At 38.4% G+C, this 21120-nt stretch overlaps 1 protein-coding gene across 1 annotated transcript in view; it reads right to left on the reverse strand.

Annotated features, from left to right (window-relative positions):
* The window catches only part of LOC140237612 (tropomodulin-1-like), a 33545-nt gene extending 15163 nt beyond the window's left edge, over nt 1-18382 (reverse strand). Inside the window, exons 1-2 of the mRNA XM_072317542.1 lie at nt 18249-18382; nt 3538-3675 (exon numbers count right to left, since the gene is read on the reverse strand). Of these exons, the coding sequence (XP_072173643.1) occupies nt 3538-3642 (105 nt within the window). The 5' untranslated portion in view covers nt 3643-3675; nt 18249-18382. The remainder of the gene's footprint in view (nt 1-3537; nt 3676-18248) is intronic.
* Between the last annotated feature and the right edge of the window lie 2738 nt (nt 18383-21120).

A 21120-nucleotide genomic window follows, 5' to 3' on the forward strand; every position in this document is an offset into this window, starting at 1 on the left:
TTCTTCTGACAGATGGAACATCTGTTTGTTTCCAGCAGCTGTGTGCTAATTCTGGAAGAAAAAGTAAACTCCCCATAGGAACGCCATGTTTATATTGGTGCACGCAGTGTACAGTGTATATAAAGTGTAACCATCCACGCATGGTATCCATTAAGGTCAGAGTCTGGTAATGTTATCTTAAGATGTAATGACTGAACTACAAACCGCAGAGTAGCCAAATTCTTTGTGCATGGGTTAACATACTTGTAATCAACAGGAAATGACTGATACACAGAAAATAAAAAAGACGCCTAGAAGAGGAAGGCATCAAATGTAGAAAAACAGGAAATTCTACCAAATTGTTCACTTGGCTAAAGAAAGTAAATTTTATGTACAATGTAAGGTCAACCCATTCATTCAAATACTTACGAGGACTACAATGTACAAGTGTACCTAGCTGTGCATGTTGAATTCACTTTTTTTCACCATGAAATGTGATGCTCACCTTGCTAATTATATCTTTTAATTACACTGAGGATATGACACTGAAATATCAAATACAAGAAAAAAAAATGAATTGTTGCACTATTTTGCTGAATTTAGATCTATTCCTGAGACCACAGGGAATGCTTGTTTAGTTGATGTTTTGTATGTCTTGCAGGTTCATAATCATCTTTACAAGAAATCCTACCTGTAAACTATACATGTGCAACAGCATCTGCATGCATATTTAAGTAATTTCTCTTCCAGGTTAAGTAAAATGTCTGTAATATAACATTTTTGTCTAAAAGTTTGTGTGTAATTCACGCAAGCTTTCATTGAAATAGCTGTACCTGTAGACCCACTTGAAAGTTGGAACATATTTAATATGGCATGGTGTATACGCATAGCTTTGACTGTGGGGAAACTACATAAATACAGCTGTCCTGATTTACCTTGTTGTTTAGAAGGGGATTCCCCAATCCTGGAAATCCCAATGACCTTGCTTAACCCATTGAGGACGAGTCCCGAGTATACTCGGGCAGGTGTCTATGGGAAATGCGTGTTGCAGCAAAATCAGTGCATCCTCAATGGGTTAAAAGGGTGTCCTCTGTAGCAGGAATAATGTCTTACAGGCCCATTTTACATAATCCTTATAACAATATCCATAACAGAGACAATGTGCCAAGTACAGGTATTTCCAAAATAGTAATAAAATTTGCCTGGATTATGTTGAATATAAAAAGATAATGATTCGACAAGGATTTTCTTTTTTTTTTCCTTGACCTGTTTTTGTTTTATGCTGCTCTAAATCACACACACACACACACACACACACACACACAAAATGGTCTGGCTGTACTGTCTGAAAAGCTGGAATTGCTCCTTAAAGGGTTTAGTGAAGTAGGTTTTTCCATTGGGTGTTTATTTAAAAAAGACAACTTGCCATATAGTTCCTATATAAAATCTTGAAATCTTCAGTTTTTTTCTTTTTCAAACGCAGTTATGCCCCGGTCTCAAATCTTAATGTATCTACAATGTTGCTGATCATTATTCCCAAGTTACACAGCCATAAATAACTTGTGCTTGTAAAAAAAAATAATAATAATAATAAATCAATCAATAAATTAATAAGTTACAATAATCTTTGTTTTCAGACTGACTTAAAGAAGAAATTTATAGGAAATAATATCATATAAATTGACTGTTTTCCATCATTTAATGTTATTTTGATTAATTTCTAACATAAATCATGCAATAAAGTTGTCTCTGCTTTTAATATAAGAATCTTTATTTTAACCAAATTTGAGCACTGGAAAAAGTTCGATGCGGTTACGAAAAGTGCCAAATCTGTGACGTCACCACGTGTGTATGCAACCCAGTGGGATTTACGTATCTATAGGCAAACTGTGCGCACTTTTCAGGAAATTGGTGTGTAATTTGTTGTCAATCTAGAATAAATCGTCCGCCAAAACTATATATTCACGTCGTGAAATTGTTTGTTTGTTTGTGTTCATTGGAATCATATTTTACACCCACAGATTTACGGAAAACGAAGTTTTGAAAGCACAAAACCTATCGTCAGCTCAAGATTCACGATTGCCGTGATCAGCTGTTCCTTCGTACAGCAACAATTTGCTGTTATTATTGACACAACAAATCGATCATTGTGGGGGAATTGCGTATAGCTGAGGTATACATACTCATGAAGGATGATAACTAAGTCAAAGGGCTGTAATTGATTGGAAATCATTTTTACACCCATAAATTTACGGAAATACGACGTTTGAACAGCACAAAACCTACCGTAATCAGCTCAAGATTCGCGATTGCCGTGATCAGGTGTACGCACAACAGTACCAGCAGAATCGGCAGTGAAGAGGCATTCCTTGATGCCGTGATTTCAGCTTGATTCTTCTTCGAAATGGCATGATGAAGGTTTGTTAGATAAATGTGACCTTCTTTTTCTCTTGTGTGTTGGTTTAAATTCTAATTTCTACCTCAACTTGCTAAAAAAAAACAGTCTAACAAAGCGGGAAACTGCAATATTTCCGTTTCATGCAGCCACGATACACTGCAAGCATGCATCGCTGCTGCAGCGATCCCCATAGTACATGTATAACACGTAGGTTACTTGTAAACAAGGGGGTCCTCGGCGCAGTTGACCAATCGTGAACACGTATTTCGATCACTTGTCTTGGTAAGCAACAAGGCTGTTTACGCGATGTTTCAGACGAATTTATGAATGAAAGTGAGTAGCATGACATCATGCCATGACCATACTTGGAATAAGCAGAGGTAGAGCTTTCTGTAGGTACCAAATGTGTCAGGGTTCAACGCAGAATATCTAAGACACGATCGCCAAAAGAACAGTCAGTTTCGCCGTAAGCGAAGGCAATTTGGTCGTAAGATTTTGGACGTAAGAATTTGGACGTAAGATTTTGGCCAACATTTGAGATTGACATCCCACTTTTCTCTTCAAAATTCCACATTTTGTAGGTTGTATTTTGAAATGTTGTTGATATCAGTCAGAAACTAGAAAATTTCCCCTACAACGTGATACCAAAATGTCAATTTGGTCCCTGAGGTAGGTCATTTTTTGACCTTTTTCGGGCTGTAGCGCGAAATCACATTTGCCGAGAAGTTTCGGGTTTTGCCAGAGCGGGTCTCATATAGACGTACGGCAAATCAGCTCATACACATTAGGTGACGTCGCTCAAATCCGATGTTTCTTGTAGCGAACGGAGCTACATGGTCATGGAAATTGGGTGTTTTTCAATCTCAAAAACAGTTTGGGGGTAAAGTTACATCGTCTAAAAGATATCCAGTTTTGTTAACTAGCTTCTTAGCTTTCCGTAGATATCAAACTTGTCATATTTCTAGATTCTCTATAAATTTCTGCTTTAAAACCTGTCTGAAATTCCCTTTTAACTCCAACATTTACTCCACATCAGACCTTCTAAATCTTGACACTTACAACGTGTACATTGGAAAAAACACATAATTTCAACAACAAAAGTGATCTTTGTTTCTCTTTCTACTTGTGCACAGACAAAACAGTAAAAAGGAGGATCTTACATCGGGGTCAAGCTCGTAGGCCAGCTCCTCCAGCTGCTCCTCTGTCAGGGTCTTCAAAATCTCGTCCTCATCGATGTCCGCGTACTTGTTGTAATCTGTCGCCATCTTGAGTCCAGATGTGGGGATGTATCAGAGGATCTGATGGAAAGATAAAAGACAGGTATAAACACGGGGTGCATAGAGTAGGAAGCGTCATCTCAAATAGCATGCATTTGATATGGCCACATGCATCTGGTGTTTGTCACGAGTCAGACGCAGATGCACCATGACGAAGAATTATCTCTCTTGAAAGGTCAAGCCTTAATGCAGCCCTTTTCTTCAGGCCCCTTTGATACATAAAACATGGCCTGACAGAGTGAGAGCAATTATTGTTTGAATCAAAGGTGAAGAATCGAGAATGCCCCTTCTATCAAAGACTTACTCTTGTGTATCCCACACAATTACTTATGCGTAGGACTAATAATTTCCAAATTATCACTGAATCTAGAGTAAAAAACGTAATAAATTTGAAACAAAGTTTCCACCAATTACAAACCGATGTGTATAATGTTGTCTACTGTCTGTAAAAGAGAAATTGAATTTTGAGAAATCACCTAAAATTTCTAACTGCGAAACATATATTTGCTGACCATTCCCATTGGATAATTTCACAAGGCATGTATGCATTCTACAAAGAAATAAAAAAAACACACAATATGACCGACACACACACATGCAGATAGCAAGAGATACATCTACTGTGAATACATGTGTATACAATGTGTATGCGGTTACAACTATCACATTGTAACTACATACTGTGTTGACTAATCTACTGTAAAACGAGGAATGTTCGCATGCACTTTAATTTCGCGAATTTTGCAAGCGCCAAGATTTGCGAAATTAAAATGCACGCGAAATTTGTCTATACTATATAAATGCATTGAACGCCAGTGGCAATTCACGAAAATTTCATGCCACGAAAAAGGCCGTCGTGCCATGAATATATGTTTTACCCTACAGTATACCCTCAAAGTGAAATTAATATTCAAATTGTATAATGAATGTACCCAGTTTACTTTGTGAAACTGACCCAACCTCTAGAAGTGCTTCAACTGAGGAACAACAAGTGCTTTCCAAAGCTATCAGTTGATACTTGATTAAAAAGAGGCATTCTGACAAATTACTCTCATATTAGCCTAGAGTAATTCTTACTGATGCTTACTTACACTTGGAGGTCATTAACTACAGTATGTCTGCTCTATATGACACCTCTCACTATATTCAAAGTGGTAATTAACATTAATATGAGACTGATGCCGGATGGCACTCTGCATTGACCAATCTCTGTCCAGTTTCAGTTTAAATGCATTTATGGTCTCACATCAACAATGATATGCACATTTGCAGAGTTCTACCAAACAACAACAACAACAACAACAAAACACTACATAGTAAAGGTGCTGTCAAGCACACACAAGGCTTTGGGAGAATACAGTAAGAGCACTACAAAAAGGCAAAACTGACACTAATAGAAGAAACTCTGATCTTTCTCTCAAAGCCATTTTTTAGTTTTCTGGGAAGCAGAACACGAGTAAATATGGATTTAGGCCATAAATGCAGTACTCTTGTCTACATTTTGGGAACCTGCACCAGGTTCCTGTGAGGAACCAGTTAACAGGCCATTCGTTCAATCAACTCTGTCGACTTGTGCAACTTGTGTGCCTCAAAACAAGTAGCCAATCACACCATATTCTTACAACATAACAATGAATTTATCATACCGGTACTGGTTTCAAAGTTGTGATTGTTTACAAGCTTAACAATACCAAATTATGTACAAACTCAACAGGTTTTCAGTTCTTGAGCAAGGTTGCTTGCTTGTTGCTCTAAGCTGGTGATGATGCCCTGCCTTGAACAGCGGGTCATCTCCTTGTATGATCAAGGGCTCTCCAACTTCGGTCCTTGTCAAATCCCCAAACTGTGGTCCTCCTTGGAACTCCAAACTGTGGTCCTTCTTGGAACCCCACATTATACCAATGTTACAAATACACATTCCATGTCAATCGGGAAACTAGAAACTTACAAGGTACATGTACAAACAACTTAAAATTCGAAATGGACATGTACTCACAACAGTTGTTGGTGCTTTAACTTGAATTCTCCTGGTGAGCAATTCTCTTCTGGAATGCTGAAATGCTGAAATGCACCGAATTCCCAAATCACAATGATTCCAACACTCTGCTACTCTTAACTTCCAAATCTAATTTGACCTAGCCTGATCCTGAGTGTTCAGCAATAGTACAGTATACTGCATCTGAATGTTGAGCCTAAACATCTCATATTTATACATCTATTACACCATAGGCCTCCATGTCAAATAAGTCTGATGAGGTGGCTTCTTGGAAAGTTTTGCAGAAGTCCTGCCCCCAACTCCTTTATCAGCTGGCATTTTCTGCCTGTCAAAACTTTCTTAACCATTGTATTGGTCAAGCCTGACGTCAATACTTCCTGTCCATAGAAACAGAAAATTCTCTGAAATGGCCCTGTCTTCATCAAGCTGTAAACTTGTTCTGTGATGTCCATAATGACATCCACATTCCAGATATTACGAGGCACATTATCTGGGATACCCTTTCCTCGTATTTTGACATCACATTAGTTACGTTCAGACGGCAGGCCCTAACCTCGAGGTTAGGAAACCTTGAGGTTTAGCTCTTGCCCCCTAACTACGACGTGTGTCCACACGACGAATCTTAACCTCGAGATTACGAAACCTCGAGGTTAAGCTTCTGCCCCCGTAACTAAGAGTGGGTCCCACTCGATGTTAAAACCACAAAACCGGAAGTTTCAGCCCACACTGCAAACAAGGCGTCTATTTATTCTTTAGTCCAACCCTGTCGGACTCGCTTACAGGTACTCTTTTTCTCTGTCATGGTATGCAGAGATAGCACTGCACTGATGACTTTATGCCTTTATGAAGACATTCGTCTAAAACATTTTTTTAGCGTCGGAGAAGAATATAGAATACAGTAGCGAGTTCGACGTGTTCAGTTTCAGAGATCAAGAGCATGGGAAGAAAAGATGATGTTGTTGTGTCGTGTGTCATAGGTTTTTTCACGTGTAGTGTATTTGTGGTGTACGTTTGGGAGGTTGACCCGGAAGCAGAGGGAAATTGTGGGGGATGGAGTTTACGGCGAGGTCGCTCTTAACTTCGATTTCGTTGTTTTTTGTGTCCACACGGTGCTTAACTACGAGTGGAGACCCCGCGGCTCGTGGTTAGAGCGCTAACCATAAGATTTCTTGTGGCTCGAAACATCGAGCAAACCTCGAGGTTTGCTAACTACGAGTGCGTCTTCACGGTCCCTAACTACAAGCTCTAACCTCAAAGTTTCCGAACTTCGAGGTAACTATTACTACTATTCACGATGGTAACATTTAATTTCAACCCACCGTCTTTTACTTTCATCAGACGAGTGCATCACAGAGTCTCCTCATGTGGTCATGCTGTTCAAGCTCAAGTCTTTATAAAGTCACACTTCTTGTTCAAAACCATTAAAGCAACATCAATTTCTTGCATAATGAATATTAATAAAATGAGACTAATCATTATGTAATGAATTCATACAAATCATGTCATACCACGACATCCTCTTCTATTAGTTTTGCACTGAGTGCAAAACAATGTAGGGCCTATCCCCTGAGCTGGATCAGCTTGTGACAAGGCCAAAATAATGTAAGACTGGCTCAAATTAAAGTGAAAACATACATACAATATACTGTATACGCTATATATTTCGCGGGGGTTTTATTTTCGTGAATTTCGCGAGTCGGGAGCTATTCGCGAAATTAACAACACACGAAAATATTACCTTCCAAAATGAATCCCTTGCCTTGATGATACGAACATTTCAGTACTAGTATACCATGTCACGGCTTTCCGAACAGACCATACTGGCTAAGCTTGTTTACGTACATAATTATAGCACGTCCACGTCTACTTACGAATACTGTAGAGAGCCAATCCATTATTGCAAGGGACCACTCGTCACAAATCTAACGCAATGGACTTTAACCACTTCAAAAATGTTGAATTCTAACTTACTAGTTCATAGAGTTTGGTAAGTTTTTTTTTTTCATGCAGTGTATAACTAGTATCATTCTTACTTGCTAGTAAGTTGAAAATTCACACTTTCTTTGCCACTTCATATTTTCTCTGGTCCCCCAATCGCGAATTTAACCACTCGCGAAAATGTGTGACAGCGGCAATTCACGAAAATTTATGTACGCGAAAATTATAGCGTATACAGTAGTTCTTATTTGCCTGCAGAACTGTCAGTCTTTGCTTTGAAATGTACACTTAAGCATACCTGTATGAAATGCATAAAAGAATGTAATTTCATAACCCAATTTCAGTTGGGTATTGATGAAAATGCGAAATATTCACCAAAAAGGTTCATCAAAAGTAATGCAGTCTCAGATCATACAATGTGTACACTGTCATGGTTGCTACGTAAATCATAATCAATTATTGAAATCGATCAATCGAGCCACAGTCCGAAACAAGTCATTATCCTGGCAAATCATGTCAGCCAGGTATGTTTCTTGGTAGACCCTTTTGATGTATTGCAAGCAAATTCCAGTTGGTGGAAGATAAATTTTGAGAACTATGTTTTAGCTATAACTTACTACATAGACATACAGTACATACAAGAATTCATACTGATAGCATGTCTTGCACTATTCTTGCATTAGTTGTGGAACTGGTGTGAGATGTGTGGTCAATGTGAATGTGCCATAAGATGCACACAGGGGTCAGGCTTGTATTACAGAAGGTTTACATGTAGGCCTACATGAAATGACCACAGGACTGGATGCTGGTACAGCACTTGACCTTTGAAAATCATTACGGTAGAAATAGGCCATGGTGCATCTCAGACTTGCTCATAAGTCTCACATCACAAACCTGCATCATGCTGTGCAAAAGCATAAGTACAGCAGAGCACAAAAGGTCTGTTGTATTTATGTCCAACTGTACGTGGACTTGCACATGGCAACGAGGAATGGTGATGACTGGCATCTGCTACCATGAAAAATGATTTATTCTCAAAGCAGTCAAGATACGCTATGGCAGACACTATCATTCTTTGTCTTTGCTGTTAATACAGTAGTACATCCTGACAAGTTCATGATTCAGCCATCTTGTGGTACTTGTGGCTTGATGTACGCCTACATGTACTACATGTAGCAGCAGTTACCTAAAAATTGAGCAACAGGGTGATCTGCTCACCACACTGGCAGTATACATTTTTACTTAAGCTACTAACCTACATGTACTACAGTCATTAGGACATTTAACAAGAACATCTTGGTAGTTCCCTCCATTCACAACATGTGATAACAATGCTTTCAAAACACGAAAAACAAAATCACGTATCTTGTATACTGTTTGAATATCGCTACACTGAATAGTTAAAAGATACCAATGGGGGCTGTACATAGGCATTTAATACTATTACTACAGACATAAGAAAGAAAAAAAAAAACTATTCAAAAAGCCTGTGCAAGGTTGCACACAGAACCAGGGAGAGTTTTAAGTATTGCTGGATGCTTACTTGGTGTAGATCATTTATCGGGCTCTCACAAGGAAGAGCCATGTAGAAGAGAGATCTCATAATATTGTTGTGGTCGGATAACATGCATGAAGGCCAGACTGAATGGACTTTCTGGGAGAGTTGGCTCCCCTGCCTGAAGGTTATTTGACCTCAAAAACCTTAAAGAAGGCATCACATGACAATACAAAGAAAGTGTTCACAGGTTTCTGCAAACATCTCATGCCAACTGAGTAATCATTACCAGTCTGGAAGCAAAATCTACACGTTTCTCCCATACAATCATGTTTTTCAAAGCATGATTGCTCACCAGTATATCGTACCTAATGGTCCAGAGGTGTTTTGGCTTAATTCTTCGTGCATGTTTGCTGTTGGAAGAGTTTGATTCCTGAAACACGACTGAGGAGGTGAAGCCTTGCCTGACCCTATAATTGTCTTGAACTTATACTTTGCATTAAAAAAAAAAACCAAACAAACAAACCTTAAGATGGCTGTTTGATGGACAGGCCAAGGTGTTTACGACACAGCTGTTATATGGCGTGTCATTTATAGTTGATATGGTCATTGAGGTGACTCACTTCTGTGCATGGGAACACTTACATTTGTAGGAACATAAACATGGTTAAAAACCTTTTCACAAATGTGATTACCACTGAAGTTTACCTACATAGAGAATAAAAACCCTCACAATCTCCTATATAACGACTGCACAAATTTAAAATATTTAATGACACATACCCTACCGGCAAGATATTTTAAAGAAAAGAAATAAGATAAATCAACTTACACTGTAGGCCTACACTAAATTTCAGCAAATAATCAGATTCTGAAGGAGCATGTTTACATTAAGATATTGATTATTTGTTACTTGTCAGTTTGATCTATTAAAGTCAACAGCATTACTGCCATACAGTACTTACATGTAGCTCTTTTACTACAACATGGAAATATTGAGAAAAAATATACTGAATAGTGTATTGTGCACCATACATGTATAGCAACACATGGACATACCCTGTCTTACTGGACAGGCGATGTCTTTACTGATCTTGAGTATACATGTATATACTGTATCTTAGATGGAGACAACCTTTCCCTGAATAAAAACCTACATACAAAAAAAAAAAAAAAATAAGTAAAAAAAAAATTGATCTACACATGTAGGCCTATGTAAAAGAATGAAGAAGACTGCTTGCTTTGTTAGCCTCTGAGATTAAAGGTATTCTCTTTTCTCATGAAAAGAAGACAATATCATCTGTAATTAGGCTTTTAACAGGATGTTGGTGATAGAGGCATTGAGGAGGTGTATAATACATCTACTTGGAAATCTGATTGTACCTATTGTATGTATTGTTATTAGGCAGGAATGACAAGCATCTGGTCCTTCGTGATACCTTTTGTGTTGAAGACTTGGAATACCAGGTATGATCTACCGTGTACTCAAGAGTTGTTTGACAGATTAGTTGATAACAATACTTGCTGATGAGGAAGTGCAGCCATCATACAATGGGCAATTCCGTGGGAATGTGGACATGGCACTAAAATTTCAAGTTTATTATATTGCAAAAGAATTACTCATTATGTATTACCCATATACTGAAGTTGAAGAAACTAAAAGAATTATATCAATCGGTCAAATATTTCCCGAGAAACAGCTACAAATGTTCAAGACAATTTATCAGTCATCCAAATTGATAAAATGCATGCTTAACTTGATATACATTTTTTTAAAAGAAAAATTCTGCTAGCACTTCAGTTAATTCATTTTAAAGAAGCAAATTGGTTCTACTTCAGTCTCCCATGAGAAAATTTCTATGCCACCTTCAAAAAATTTTTATCACCACCTAAAAGTTCAGCCCTTGAGCCATGTAACGCGAGTTACCGAAACAAGAAATATTTTTCATTCTGAAGGAAGCAGTGGAGGTAATTTGTTGGGAATCATAATTTTCTAAATTCATCACACCCTGATACTGTACACAGGATGTTGACTTGAATAAACACTGTCATCACATTAAAAATTGTCAATGAAAAGTGTAACGCGAGTTACCATGTAACGCGAGTTACCGGTATGTAACGCGAGTTACCGACTATAAACACAAGTTTCCACCAACGTAAGCAAATTTTAACACTTAACTGAGCTATATCATGGTAAAACAATCAAATCCAGTGTTATACACACTATGCTGGACTGAAACAAAGGAGAGTAGCCTAATAAACTGTGATTGTATAATACTAGCATCAAGGCCACTGATCACATGCCTCATTGAGGAGTCTAGCCAGGCTTTCACTGCATGTGTACATACATCCAGCAGTGAACGACTAAAATTTATCTTCTGAAATTCCTGCATTAGTATTACAGAATTTTTATTACAGAATACTATAAAGCAGCAAGTGTTGGTTCTATCCTTATTCGGTGGTCTAGTGAAAATGACGCCTGTCCGGAGATCAGGAGGTTGTGGGTTCGAATCCGGCCTGCTAAAGTATGTGTGCCCATGATTTTTTATCATGGCTACTAATAAAACACTGATCAATTCAGTTTTTATTATGTTGATGTACAGTAGGGCAATTTGTCAATTAGTTGCAATAATAGCATCTCAACGAAAGAATTTCATGAATTTGAATAATTACGCAGTACCCGCTGCATGATATAAGGATTAGAACCAACACTTCTTGTCGGGCGGAAGTTCGGTGGTCTAGTTCCGAGATGATGCCCGTCCGGAGATCAGGAGGTCTTAGTTCGAATACTGCTCGAGTATGCACGCCCATGACTTTTGTTATCATGGCTACTACTAAAACACTGATCAATTGAGTGCTTATTTAAGTTGATGTAGGGTAATAAGCCAGTTCGTAATTACACTGTAGCTCATGTACACATTTTTATGGTACAAATGACCTTTCTTTTCACTCAGTTGGTTCGGCACTTCACTCTTTTTCAAATGCATAAAACTTGCCCGACATAACAATTTATGGAATTCATGTTCAAAAAAAGAATGAACTTGCATTTGGATCAGGGGATCAGAATACTCCCATCAGTTTATAATTTAGCAATCATCCATTTCATTGTTTTGTATTGAATGCAGTAACAGCTTATTTCCTTTTATATTGCAAAATACCGTTCTTGCTGTCAGGTGGATGTGCTGGCAAGCATCATTTAGATAAGGATCACATGAATAACCATTGCATCACAGATGCTATTGATCAGTGAATTTACAAACCAAAATGCCTGTTGGTACAAATGAACTTTTTCTGCTCATGTGCAAAGTGGAATTATGAACTGGTCTATTTGTCAATCAGTTGCAAAGAAATTAGAGTTTTCAAAAAGACAGGATTTCAATTTTTGAAAGATTGTAGACTTTTTTGTAAACTTGTCAACAGGGTTTGATACTTTTATGTTTTTTGTTTTTTTCTAATTTCAACATCTTTCATTTTTACACTCTGAAAATTATGTACTTATACACCTAATTCATCTGGGTATATAATGAAACATATTCAGGGTCTCTTTGAGGAGTGAAGCTCTTTTTAGTCTTAAACACATTCTTCTCTATCAATTGGGTTGATTAGTAAAATATTTGTTTAACATTTATTCATTTTACTATGTACAAGCATCTCTCAAAATATTCAACACAAGATTCAGTGCCATCAGAACAGTTGTATGTCATCAATTTGTGTCACCCTGCGTTAGTGGACATAATGTAACGCGAGTTACCGTAACGCGAGTTACCGATATAAAGGCTCCCTACATTTTACCAGGTCATTGTTACTCAACTTTGATAGTGTTAATTCACGTGTCCTAACCCACTATCAATTCAAGGTAGGAAAACTTTTATCAGGATTGTCTAGTATGAGGAGACTTTCCAAAAAGAGGCCTTTATAGAATTGACCATGTCCTTTTTGTGTAACGCGAGTTACCAAAATTAAATGATTCAAGAATCCCAACATGTTTGTCCTTTATTTTTCTTTTTGGATTCATTTTGTTGGTGTATGTCTACTTAACCAATGATGAAAAAAGTAACCTGTGGATCCTTCCAATTACAAAGATATTGGCACATTATCCCATAAATGTACCCATTATTTGTAACGCGAGTTACCGTGGAATTGCCCCAATGTATATATATGTTAACAACCCCAACCTGAGTATTGGATTGCTCACAGAGCAATCTAATCCATTAATGAATGTAAACACATCACAAGGCTTCAACTTACTCACTGACAGCCCCTTTCACAAAATGTCCCGCACTCCAGTGTATGTTCTGATTTCGAAATATGTATTATGATATTTGTGAATGAAAGCCGAATAAATAATAATAATAATAATAATAATATAAATGTACAATATGTACATAATAAGTACAGTGTAGGTCTACCGCTACTATAAAATGATACACAGGCTTTGGAAATACAGTCAACCTTGCATTAAAGTCATATTTATTTGGACTGAAGAAATAGCTTTGAATTAGAGAAAATTTGACTTTATGAGGGATTAAAATTGATAGAATATAAAGCCAAGAGGACTTTCGACTTGCACATCTTCATGCCCTTTATACAATGTAGACAGGAACTACTCAGCTGAGCGATAACACAACTATTTGAAGTGCTTGAACAGAAGTTTTATAAAAATCGTCTGATAGTACACGTACATGTATAATGCAACACTTCAGGTCAGTGGCAGTTGCCAAACTGTGTAGACCATGCAGATTATGTTTTGTTTACTGGTATTGTTATGTTCCATTCAATGGTCTGAGCCTATTCTGGCCTTGGTTTATCCAGGCTTGTCACCAATTTGAATACGCCTTGTCTGGCTATAAGACCCCGTTTACAGTGCGAGGCTCGGCCGCGGCCGAGCCGCGGCCGAGCCCAGCCCCGCTTCAGTGTAAACGCGCAAAAGGCCAAATGCGAGGCCAAAATTGGCCTCGCATTTGGCCTCACTCTGGAGGTGGTCTCGGCCGTGGCCGAGCCGCGGCCGAGCCCTGCCTCTTCTTGGTGTAAACGCAAACTGGGCCAAATGCGCGGCCAATTGCGCGGCCAATTTTAGTCTGGCTTCCAAACCCTCTGCCTGTATCTTTCGCTATTCAGGATATTAACCCCCTCGACATTGAAAACTAGTATAGTTTAAGGTGGTTTTGTCCTGCAAAGGATTTTTTCCTTCGGCAAAGGCCTTTGCCCGAACGGCGACTTCGTCGCCACGGAATTCATATGGCAAAGGGTCTGGAAACCAGACAATACCAAATTGCGTTTGTTTACAAGCAGAGCGCCACTACGACAAAATATGGAAAGGTTTGAATCAAAAGCGCGGCCGAGCCCAGCAGTGTAAACGGACAAAATTGCGAGGCTCGGCCGCGCAATTGAGGCCGGACTCGGCCGCGGCTCGGCCGCGGCCGAGCCCGGCCCCGCACTGTAAACGGGGTCTAACTTAGCCTTTGAGCAAAGGCCCTGCGTGGCTTACACACCTCTCATTCTGAGAATAATTAAACAACAAGGCACAGGGCGTGAAAGCGCAAGAGATCTTCTCTTGTCAACCACTACCTTAAAACTCAAAAATTTTTCTACCATAATGATAATGGTTGCTGCAAATCAGCAAACTTACCAGTCAAATGACATCAGCCTGTACATTCTGTATGCAGGTTGATGCAACGAAGATGTTACATTCTGTACAAGTATAGGCATATTGTTCTCAATGGACACAATACACATGAATCTTCCCACTGGATATGGGGAGAGTGTGATATTCAGAGGCTAGATCCTTTGCTCATATTAAACATGTATATTTCATATATTTATATACAAGCCAGGATATGACATGTAGTGTATATTAATTTATGGATATATGTCACCTATCATCATTGTACTGCCGGTCACTTAGTAATTACTGATACCCCTTCCACACTGAGAAAGTTAAACGAAAATAGGTTTTGATAACGCTTTGCTTCACTTTCATGAGGCTTTCGATCTGAGGATTGATATCCATGTCGCAGACCTCCCAACCTTTATGAATGAAAAATAAGAGATGATTTGGCTCAAAAATAGGAAAGAAATAGCAGTTCCCATTGGAGTGTGTAGTAAAATTTTCAAGGAAAATAGAAAATTCCCATTAAAAAAAGACCTGAGAATGGTCAAAATTCTGATTCTTTCCTCCAAATTCAGAATGGTTGGGCAGTCTGATGTCTTGATCAGAGCAGAAAAGACTAGGTAATTAGTGAACAAGCTATGTTTATAGAATACTGTACATGTGTACGTGATCAGTGCAATCCATTTTCAAATACCTGCAAATGGCCTACTTGTACATGATAAGACTATGTCCAAGGCTCAACACAACTTTTTTTTTTGTCTGGGGGCCTGATCGGGCCACTAAAATCTTTGAATGTGAAATTTTGGTGGCCAAGAAAGACATGTAGTGGTTTGAAATAAAAGGAAAAGTAAGTCTATTTTTAGTCTATACCTGTAGTTGCCAGATCAGGCCACCAAAAGATGAATTTAGTGGCTGGACACTAATTTTTACGGGCCACAGGCCACAACATTGAGCCCTGGTGCATGAACAGAACATATTCATATATGTCATAGCAAGGAGCTGTAGCTCCATGGTCATAGCAATCAGTAATGTGATTATTGCTGACCATGTTAAACAAAGAGTACCCATGGTACTTCACAGATTGCACATGATGACAAGCCATACACTGTATGTAGCTTTACAGCACACGCAGGTCTGACACGTATCCTTCCCACAGTACAACAGGGCTACTACTACTCCCTACCAGGTACTGTAAAAGTGGATAAAAATGACTAATTTTTCGTGCTTGGCCGGGAAAAAAGAGTTTCGCATGTTTTTAATTCCACGAAATCAAGACATCAACTACTGGAACATATGGGAAGCGAAAATATTTGCATGCTTTTATTTTTGTGCCAGTTTCTGGTTGCACGAAATGCGCAAAAATTTCAACACCACAAAAATTTCCACTTTTTACAGTAAGCCATCGAACCTCAGCTTGAGTAACCTGGCAGTATACATTTATGCACATATTTGGGAAATAATCCATCTCACATTGCTGGCTGGACATTCAAAGCCGACAGTGAAATAACACATTTAAAAACTTGCACCATTATCATGAAAGCTACTGACTAACTACACGTATGGCATCCAGAACATTGCTAGGATAAAAGAAAAAAAAAATAGTGGAAATTTTCTAACTTCAGTTAAAGGGAAGATAAACCCCAAGAACAATGTGGATTGAGTGAAAGCAGCAACATTAGTAGAACACATCAGTGAAAGTTTGAAGAAAATCGGACAATCGATGCAAAAGTTATGAATTTTTAAAGTTTTGGTGTTGGAACCGCTGGATGAGGAGACTACTAGAGGTTATGACGTATGAGTGGACTACAGTATCAAGAAAATATAAAGAAAATACTACAAAAATCAATTTTTCATGAAAATTACAAATTCCATCAACTTGATATTGACATATGTTAAGGGTAGCAATTATTCCCCCTGCTTTCTGAAAGCGGTTGGTCCACTGCTCTTTCATAATTCTAGAAAAGTGAATTTTTGTTGAATATCCTTTATATTTTCTTTGTATTGTTGTCCACTCATACGTCATATCCTCTTGTAGTCTCGTCATCCAGCGGTTCCAACACCAAAACTTTAAAAATTCATAACTTTTGCATCGATTGTCCGATTTTTCTCAAACTTTCACTGATGTGTTCTACTAATGTTGCTGCTTTCACTCAATCCACATTTCTCTTTGGGTTTACCTTCCCTTTAACAGAGATGTTTTCCAAGTTTATTGAAATTTAGTACTTTATTTGCAATTACCCACTATCATCAAAGATCATTAAAAATTTTTGCGAAGTACACTGCCGACCTCTCTACAAAAGAGACAGAATAATCAACTTTTACGTGGTCGCTAATCTGCAAGAAGAAGAAGACAGGAATCTTTCACAATATTTTGAAATCTGTATGTGAGCTAGGCTAGTACGTAGTGGTAGTTGTAGTTAAATATGGTATGTTTTCCCATGAAATTTTCACCCACATCTCGGATACTTCAAACAGCTGGTGAGCGCACTTATTTTATGTGTTGTTGGTTTTACTATATCTTCAAATTTGCCAATCTAGAAGTAGAGTAGAACTGTGAATTTAGAGGCAATTGAGAAGTGTGAGGTACCTAACCCAATTCTCCATAGGGATAGTTACTGCAGTCCCTATACAGCAATGTGTATGAGTAAATGACATGTCTATGGAGGAGAGCCGTAAAAATATTTTTAAAAAAATGATTAAAAAATTCTTCTGGACAGACAGAATTTTCTGTCTAGGTCTATAGATACTTTAGAAGGCTTCACTGGTCTTCAGTTAGTTAGATCTACAGACACCAAAATGCAAAAAGTATCAACAGCCAGCCATCTAGAAAAGAATCTTAACAAAGAGCATGGCTAATGTCAATGACATTCCCCTGACCTCTAGTCGAGTTTAGCATGGTCAAAGGCCATGGGCATGGCGGCTTACTGTTCGTACACCAAGATTATATTCATCTCACTCTCAGGATATGTGACACGAGTGAGGTGTTTTGCCTATTTAAAGCGAACCTTTTTAACATGAGAGCTTAAATTTTAGCCTACCCTAGATATGTCAGGATCTAACAGTACACATGGTTAAACGTTTCTATATCACTCGTTATCACATCTGTTGGAGTGTAAACATTGTTTCTAACACAACACTCATTGTTTCTACTATTCTACAGCTGTCATAGGCTTACAGTAGGGTTAGCGGTTAGTGATAATCATTGTGACCAGTCGACTAATCATGCCGGGAAATTGTTGTAAATGTCAACGTTGCAGGGTCAAGATCAGCTGTATCAAGACAACGCAGTCGCTTGTTTTCTGGCAGGTACAGGTACAGGTCGGCATGTCTGTTTGGCCATATCCAGGCGGCATCTACCCGATTTTCAGCAGCACCAGACAACACCAGCTGCATGCTGAACAAGCACAATACCGCACACAAACTGCGTACCTGCATACTTTGAATGCCTGGGTGAGCTTCTTCAGTCACCAACAGAGAAACACTATCGGTAATAGCACACTGAAAACATGCCAGAAATTATCAATAATTACCCAAGACAAACCACATAAACTTACCTCAGCTTTCTCCGTAGGAATTACTCTATACCACGAGACGGGGCGACAGGGCGAAGTCTCGACTTCCAAATTCTCTCTCGCTCCGGGAAAACGCCTATTGATGTTGCGGCCTATCCTTTGACCCACATTATCATACACAACACACACTGCATGCAATGGAGTCAACTCTTCCTCAGCATGTTCAACGTCGCATCCCTAATTTTCGATCGCACACCTCGATCGCCCACACTCAGTACCCATGCATGTACGGCAATATGACACATTCGCAGGAAAAGCGCATGCGCAATATATTAGTCTGCCCGTTCAGCCCGAATTTTACCTGCTGCCTTACCCGAAAATTGTTTCACAGTTGGAACTATTCAGCCGGCACCGTCGTCCTGCAAGCAGCCGGGAATTGAACTTTTGCCAGTAGATTTAGTTTGACATGCTTTCATGCCAAATTGAGTAGAACAAATACATCAAAGAATCAAATTTGTATTTTCATTATTCAATTTTGAAAGTCATAGTGGAATGAGTACCTATAGCTGCCAACATGTAGTCCCATTTTCTGATTAGATTTTACCAACCACCATAAAACAATTTCAAGCTGCGGGAAATGTGGTTGAAGTTACGGTTCTTTACCAAAAACGAAGTGTCGTATTTAATTGATTCCCCTCTTCGCCCAGAAAGTGGAATCTAAAGTCTAAGTGACTAAAAATACACGTGTGTTTATTTGTATTGATAGGAAGAAACAAAAGAGAGTCATGCAAAATAATATGCAGGGAAAAAATGACAAAATGAAGTAGGAATTTCATTTTTTGCACCATTACAATGATATCTGTTGCAGAACATTGCTTTGTATGGTATTATCGTTAAAGTACTAGTATTAGGCCTATAATATTGGCTTACTACTATTACTTTAAATAGTAGTAGGCCCTACGTGCTGGAGCTCATGAGTAATACATATATACATCCATATACTTTTCGTATATACCGGGGAGGTGAGTTTTCTCTCACCTCCCTGTACATACATAATCGTGTGCATTATACATACCTTCACATACGCACAAACATATTAATATGTTAGGCATTACGTGTGTGTATGTGTTCGCATCTATTTCTTATGAGGGGATAAGTAAATAGACTAAAACATGAACAGTGGTTACAATAATATTATGCCTTGTAAGTATATGAGTGTATAGGACCGTTATTGTGTCGTTATATACTAAGTAGTACTTCCTTGGAGTTATATACCTCCTTTGTATCAAGTTCAATACATGATTTTGTAGTTTAAAGGGATCATATAGTTTTAGATGAGACCTAATTTCAGGTTTCTAACATTTTTTTTTTTTTGGAGAGATAATGAGAAACCTCTTATGAAATATGAGAGAACATGTAATTCCATGAGGAATTCAACGTTTATTTGATGAAAATTGGTTTTAAAATGGCCGAGATATCCAAAACAGAGCGATTCTAATAAAGTGTGGGACCCACACTTTTACGATCGCTTTGTTTTACTTTGTTTTTTGATGTTTCAGTCATTCCAAACCCGATTTTCATCAAATAAACTTTGAATTCCTCTTGGAATGGTATGCTGTGTACTATTTCATAAGTGTCTTCTTGGTATCTCGCAAAAAGTTAAAAGCCCAATTCTCATCTCCACCAATACTGTACCATCCCTTTCACAGTCAAAGCGAAAGTGAGTCTGCTTTTGGAACCGCGTCATCATAATATACTCGTAAAGTTATCATCCCCGTCTGGAAGAATAAAGGTATACTGGTAAGCAGAATTTTGAGAAGACAATATTCCCAACAAGCCTGAAAGGCTTTAATTGGTCCCCCACAATGAATATGTTTATACTATGACTTGAAATGTAATGATTGTTGTTTTTTAATGTGGAAATAAATGAAATGAAATGAAATTAGCAGGCCCCGCTAAAGACGAGTTCCACTGATTGTCTTCATTGTCATGTGTTGCCATGTTTGAGGTCATCATCATCATCATCATCATCATCATCATCATCCACATTGTAGTAATTGTCATCATTATGTCATTTCATTTCATTTTCATTTATTCATTTTTATTTTCAACAAAAAAATTTGAAGTGTACAAAATGATGATCATTATCACAATCCACAGTACAATCGCTGTCGTCACCATTTACGAACCGCCGTTGATATCACCGTCATCCGTTTATTCTTCATAATCGAATAGCCCATTTTTCATCCTGACTGCAAAGTCGTCGTCACGGTCATCATCCATTGCCCCAGAGATCGTCCTCTCTTTAGAAAATGTTACGTGGTTGCAGTTGATTTGCTATGTGCCAGACTATGTCCAAAACGAATCGGAGAGAAGTAATCTGGGGCTGTTTCAGGGGCGGAGAGACAACTCAAAACTCATTACTGATTCCAAAACAAGTAACGCTTTCCGTCACGATCTTGTTTGCGTTTTGTCTTTCGCCGAGACGTCTCGAACACGTGGTGTATAGTTCCTGGCTGCTTCCTTTGTGTAACATGACAATAGTGGTGATAAATCGGAATCCGAACACAATACGAGGGAAACTCATCCCCACTCACGCTGCGCATATCCTGCGATGATGCGTGATGCGTATGATAGATCCCTGTGTGTGAATAAGAGGGACAGTGATATAGGTCCCCACAACCCGATTCAGTCATTGACCCCTCCGCGCTATGAAGCCATATCACAAATCGCATTAATCAGTTGAACTTTTTTTAAGAGCTGCTGAGGTAACCCATGGAGGTGTGTGATACTTCCTTGGGTATCCTGAACAGACATAACCATAAATTGTAACATAAATACTATTGCACAATTTATTCCGGTCTGGTGCTTCGTTGTTGTTGTTGTTGTTGTAGTTGTTGTGTAGTTGTAGTTG

Source organism: Diadema setosum, chromosome 14, assembly GCF_964275005.1.
Source record: "Diadema setosum chromosome 14, eeDiaSeto1, whole genome shotgun sequence".
Taxonomy (NCBI): domain Eukaryota; kingdom Metazoa; phylum Echinodermata; class Echinoidea; order Diadematoida; family Diadematidae; genus Diadema; species Diadema setosum.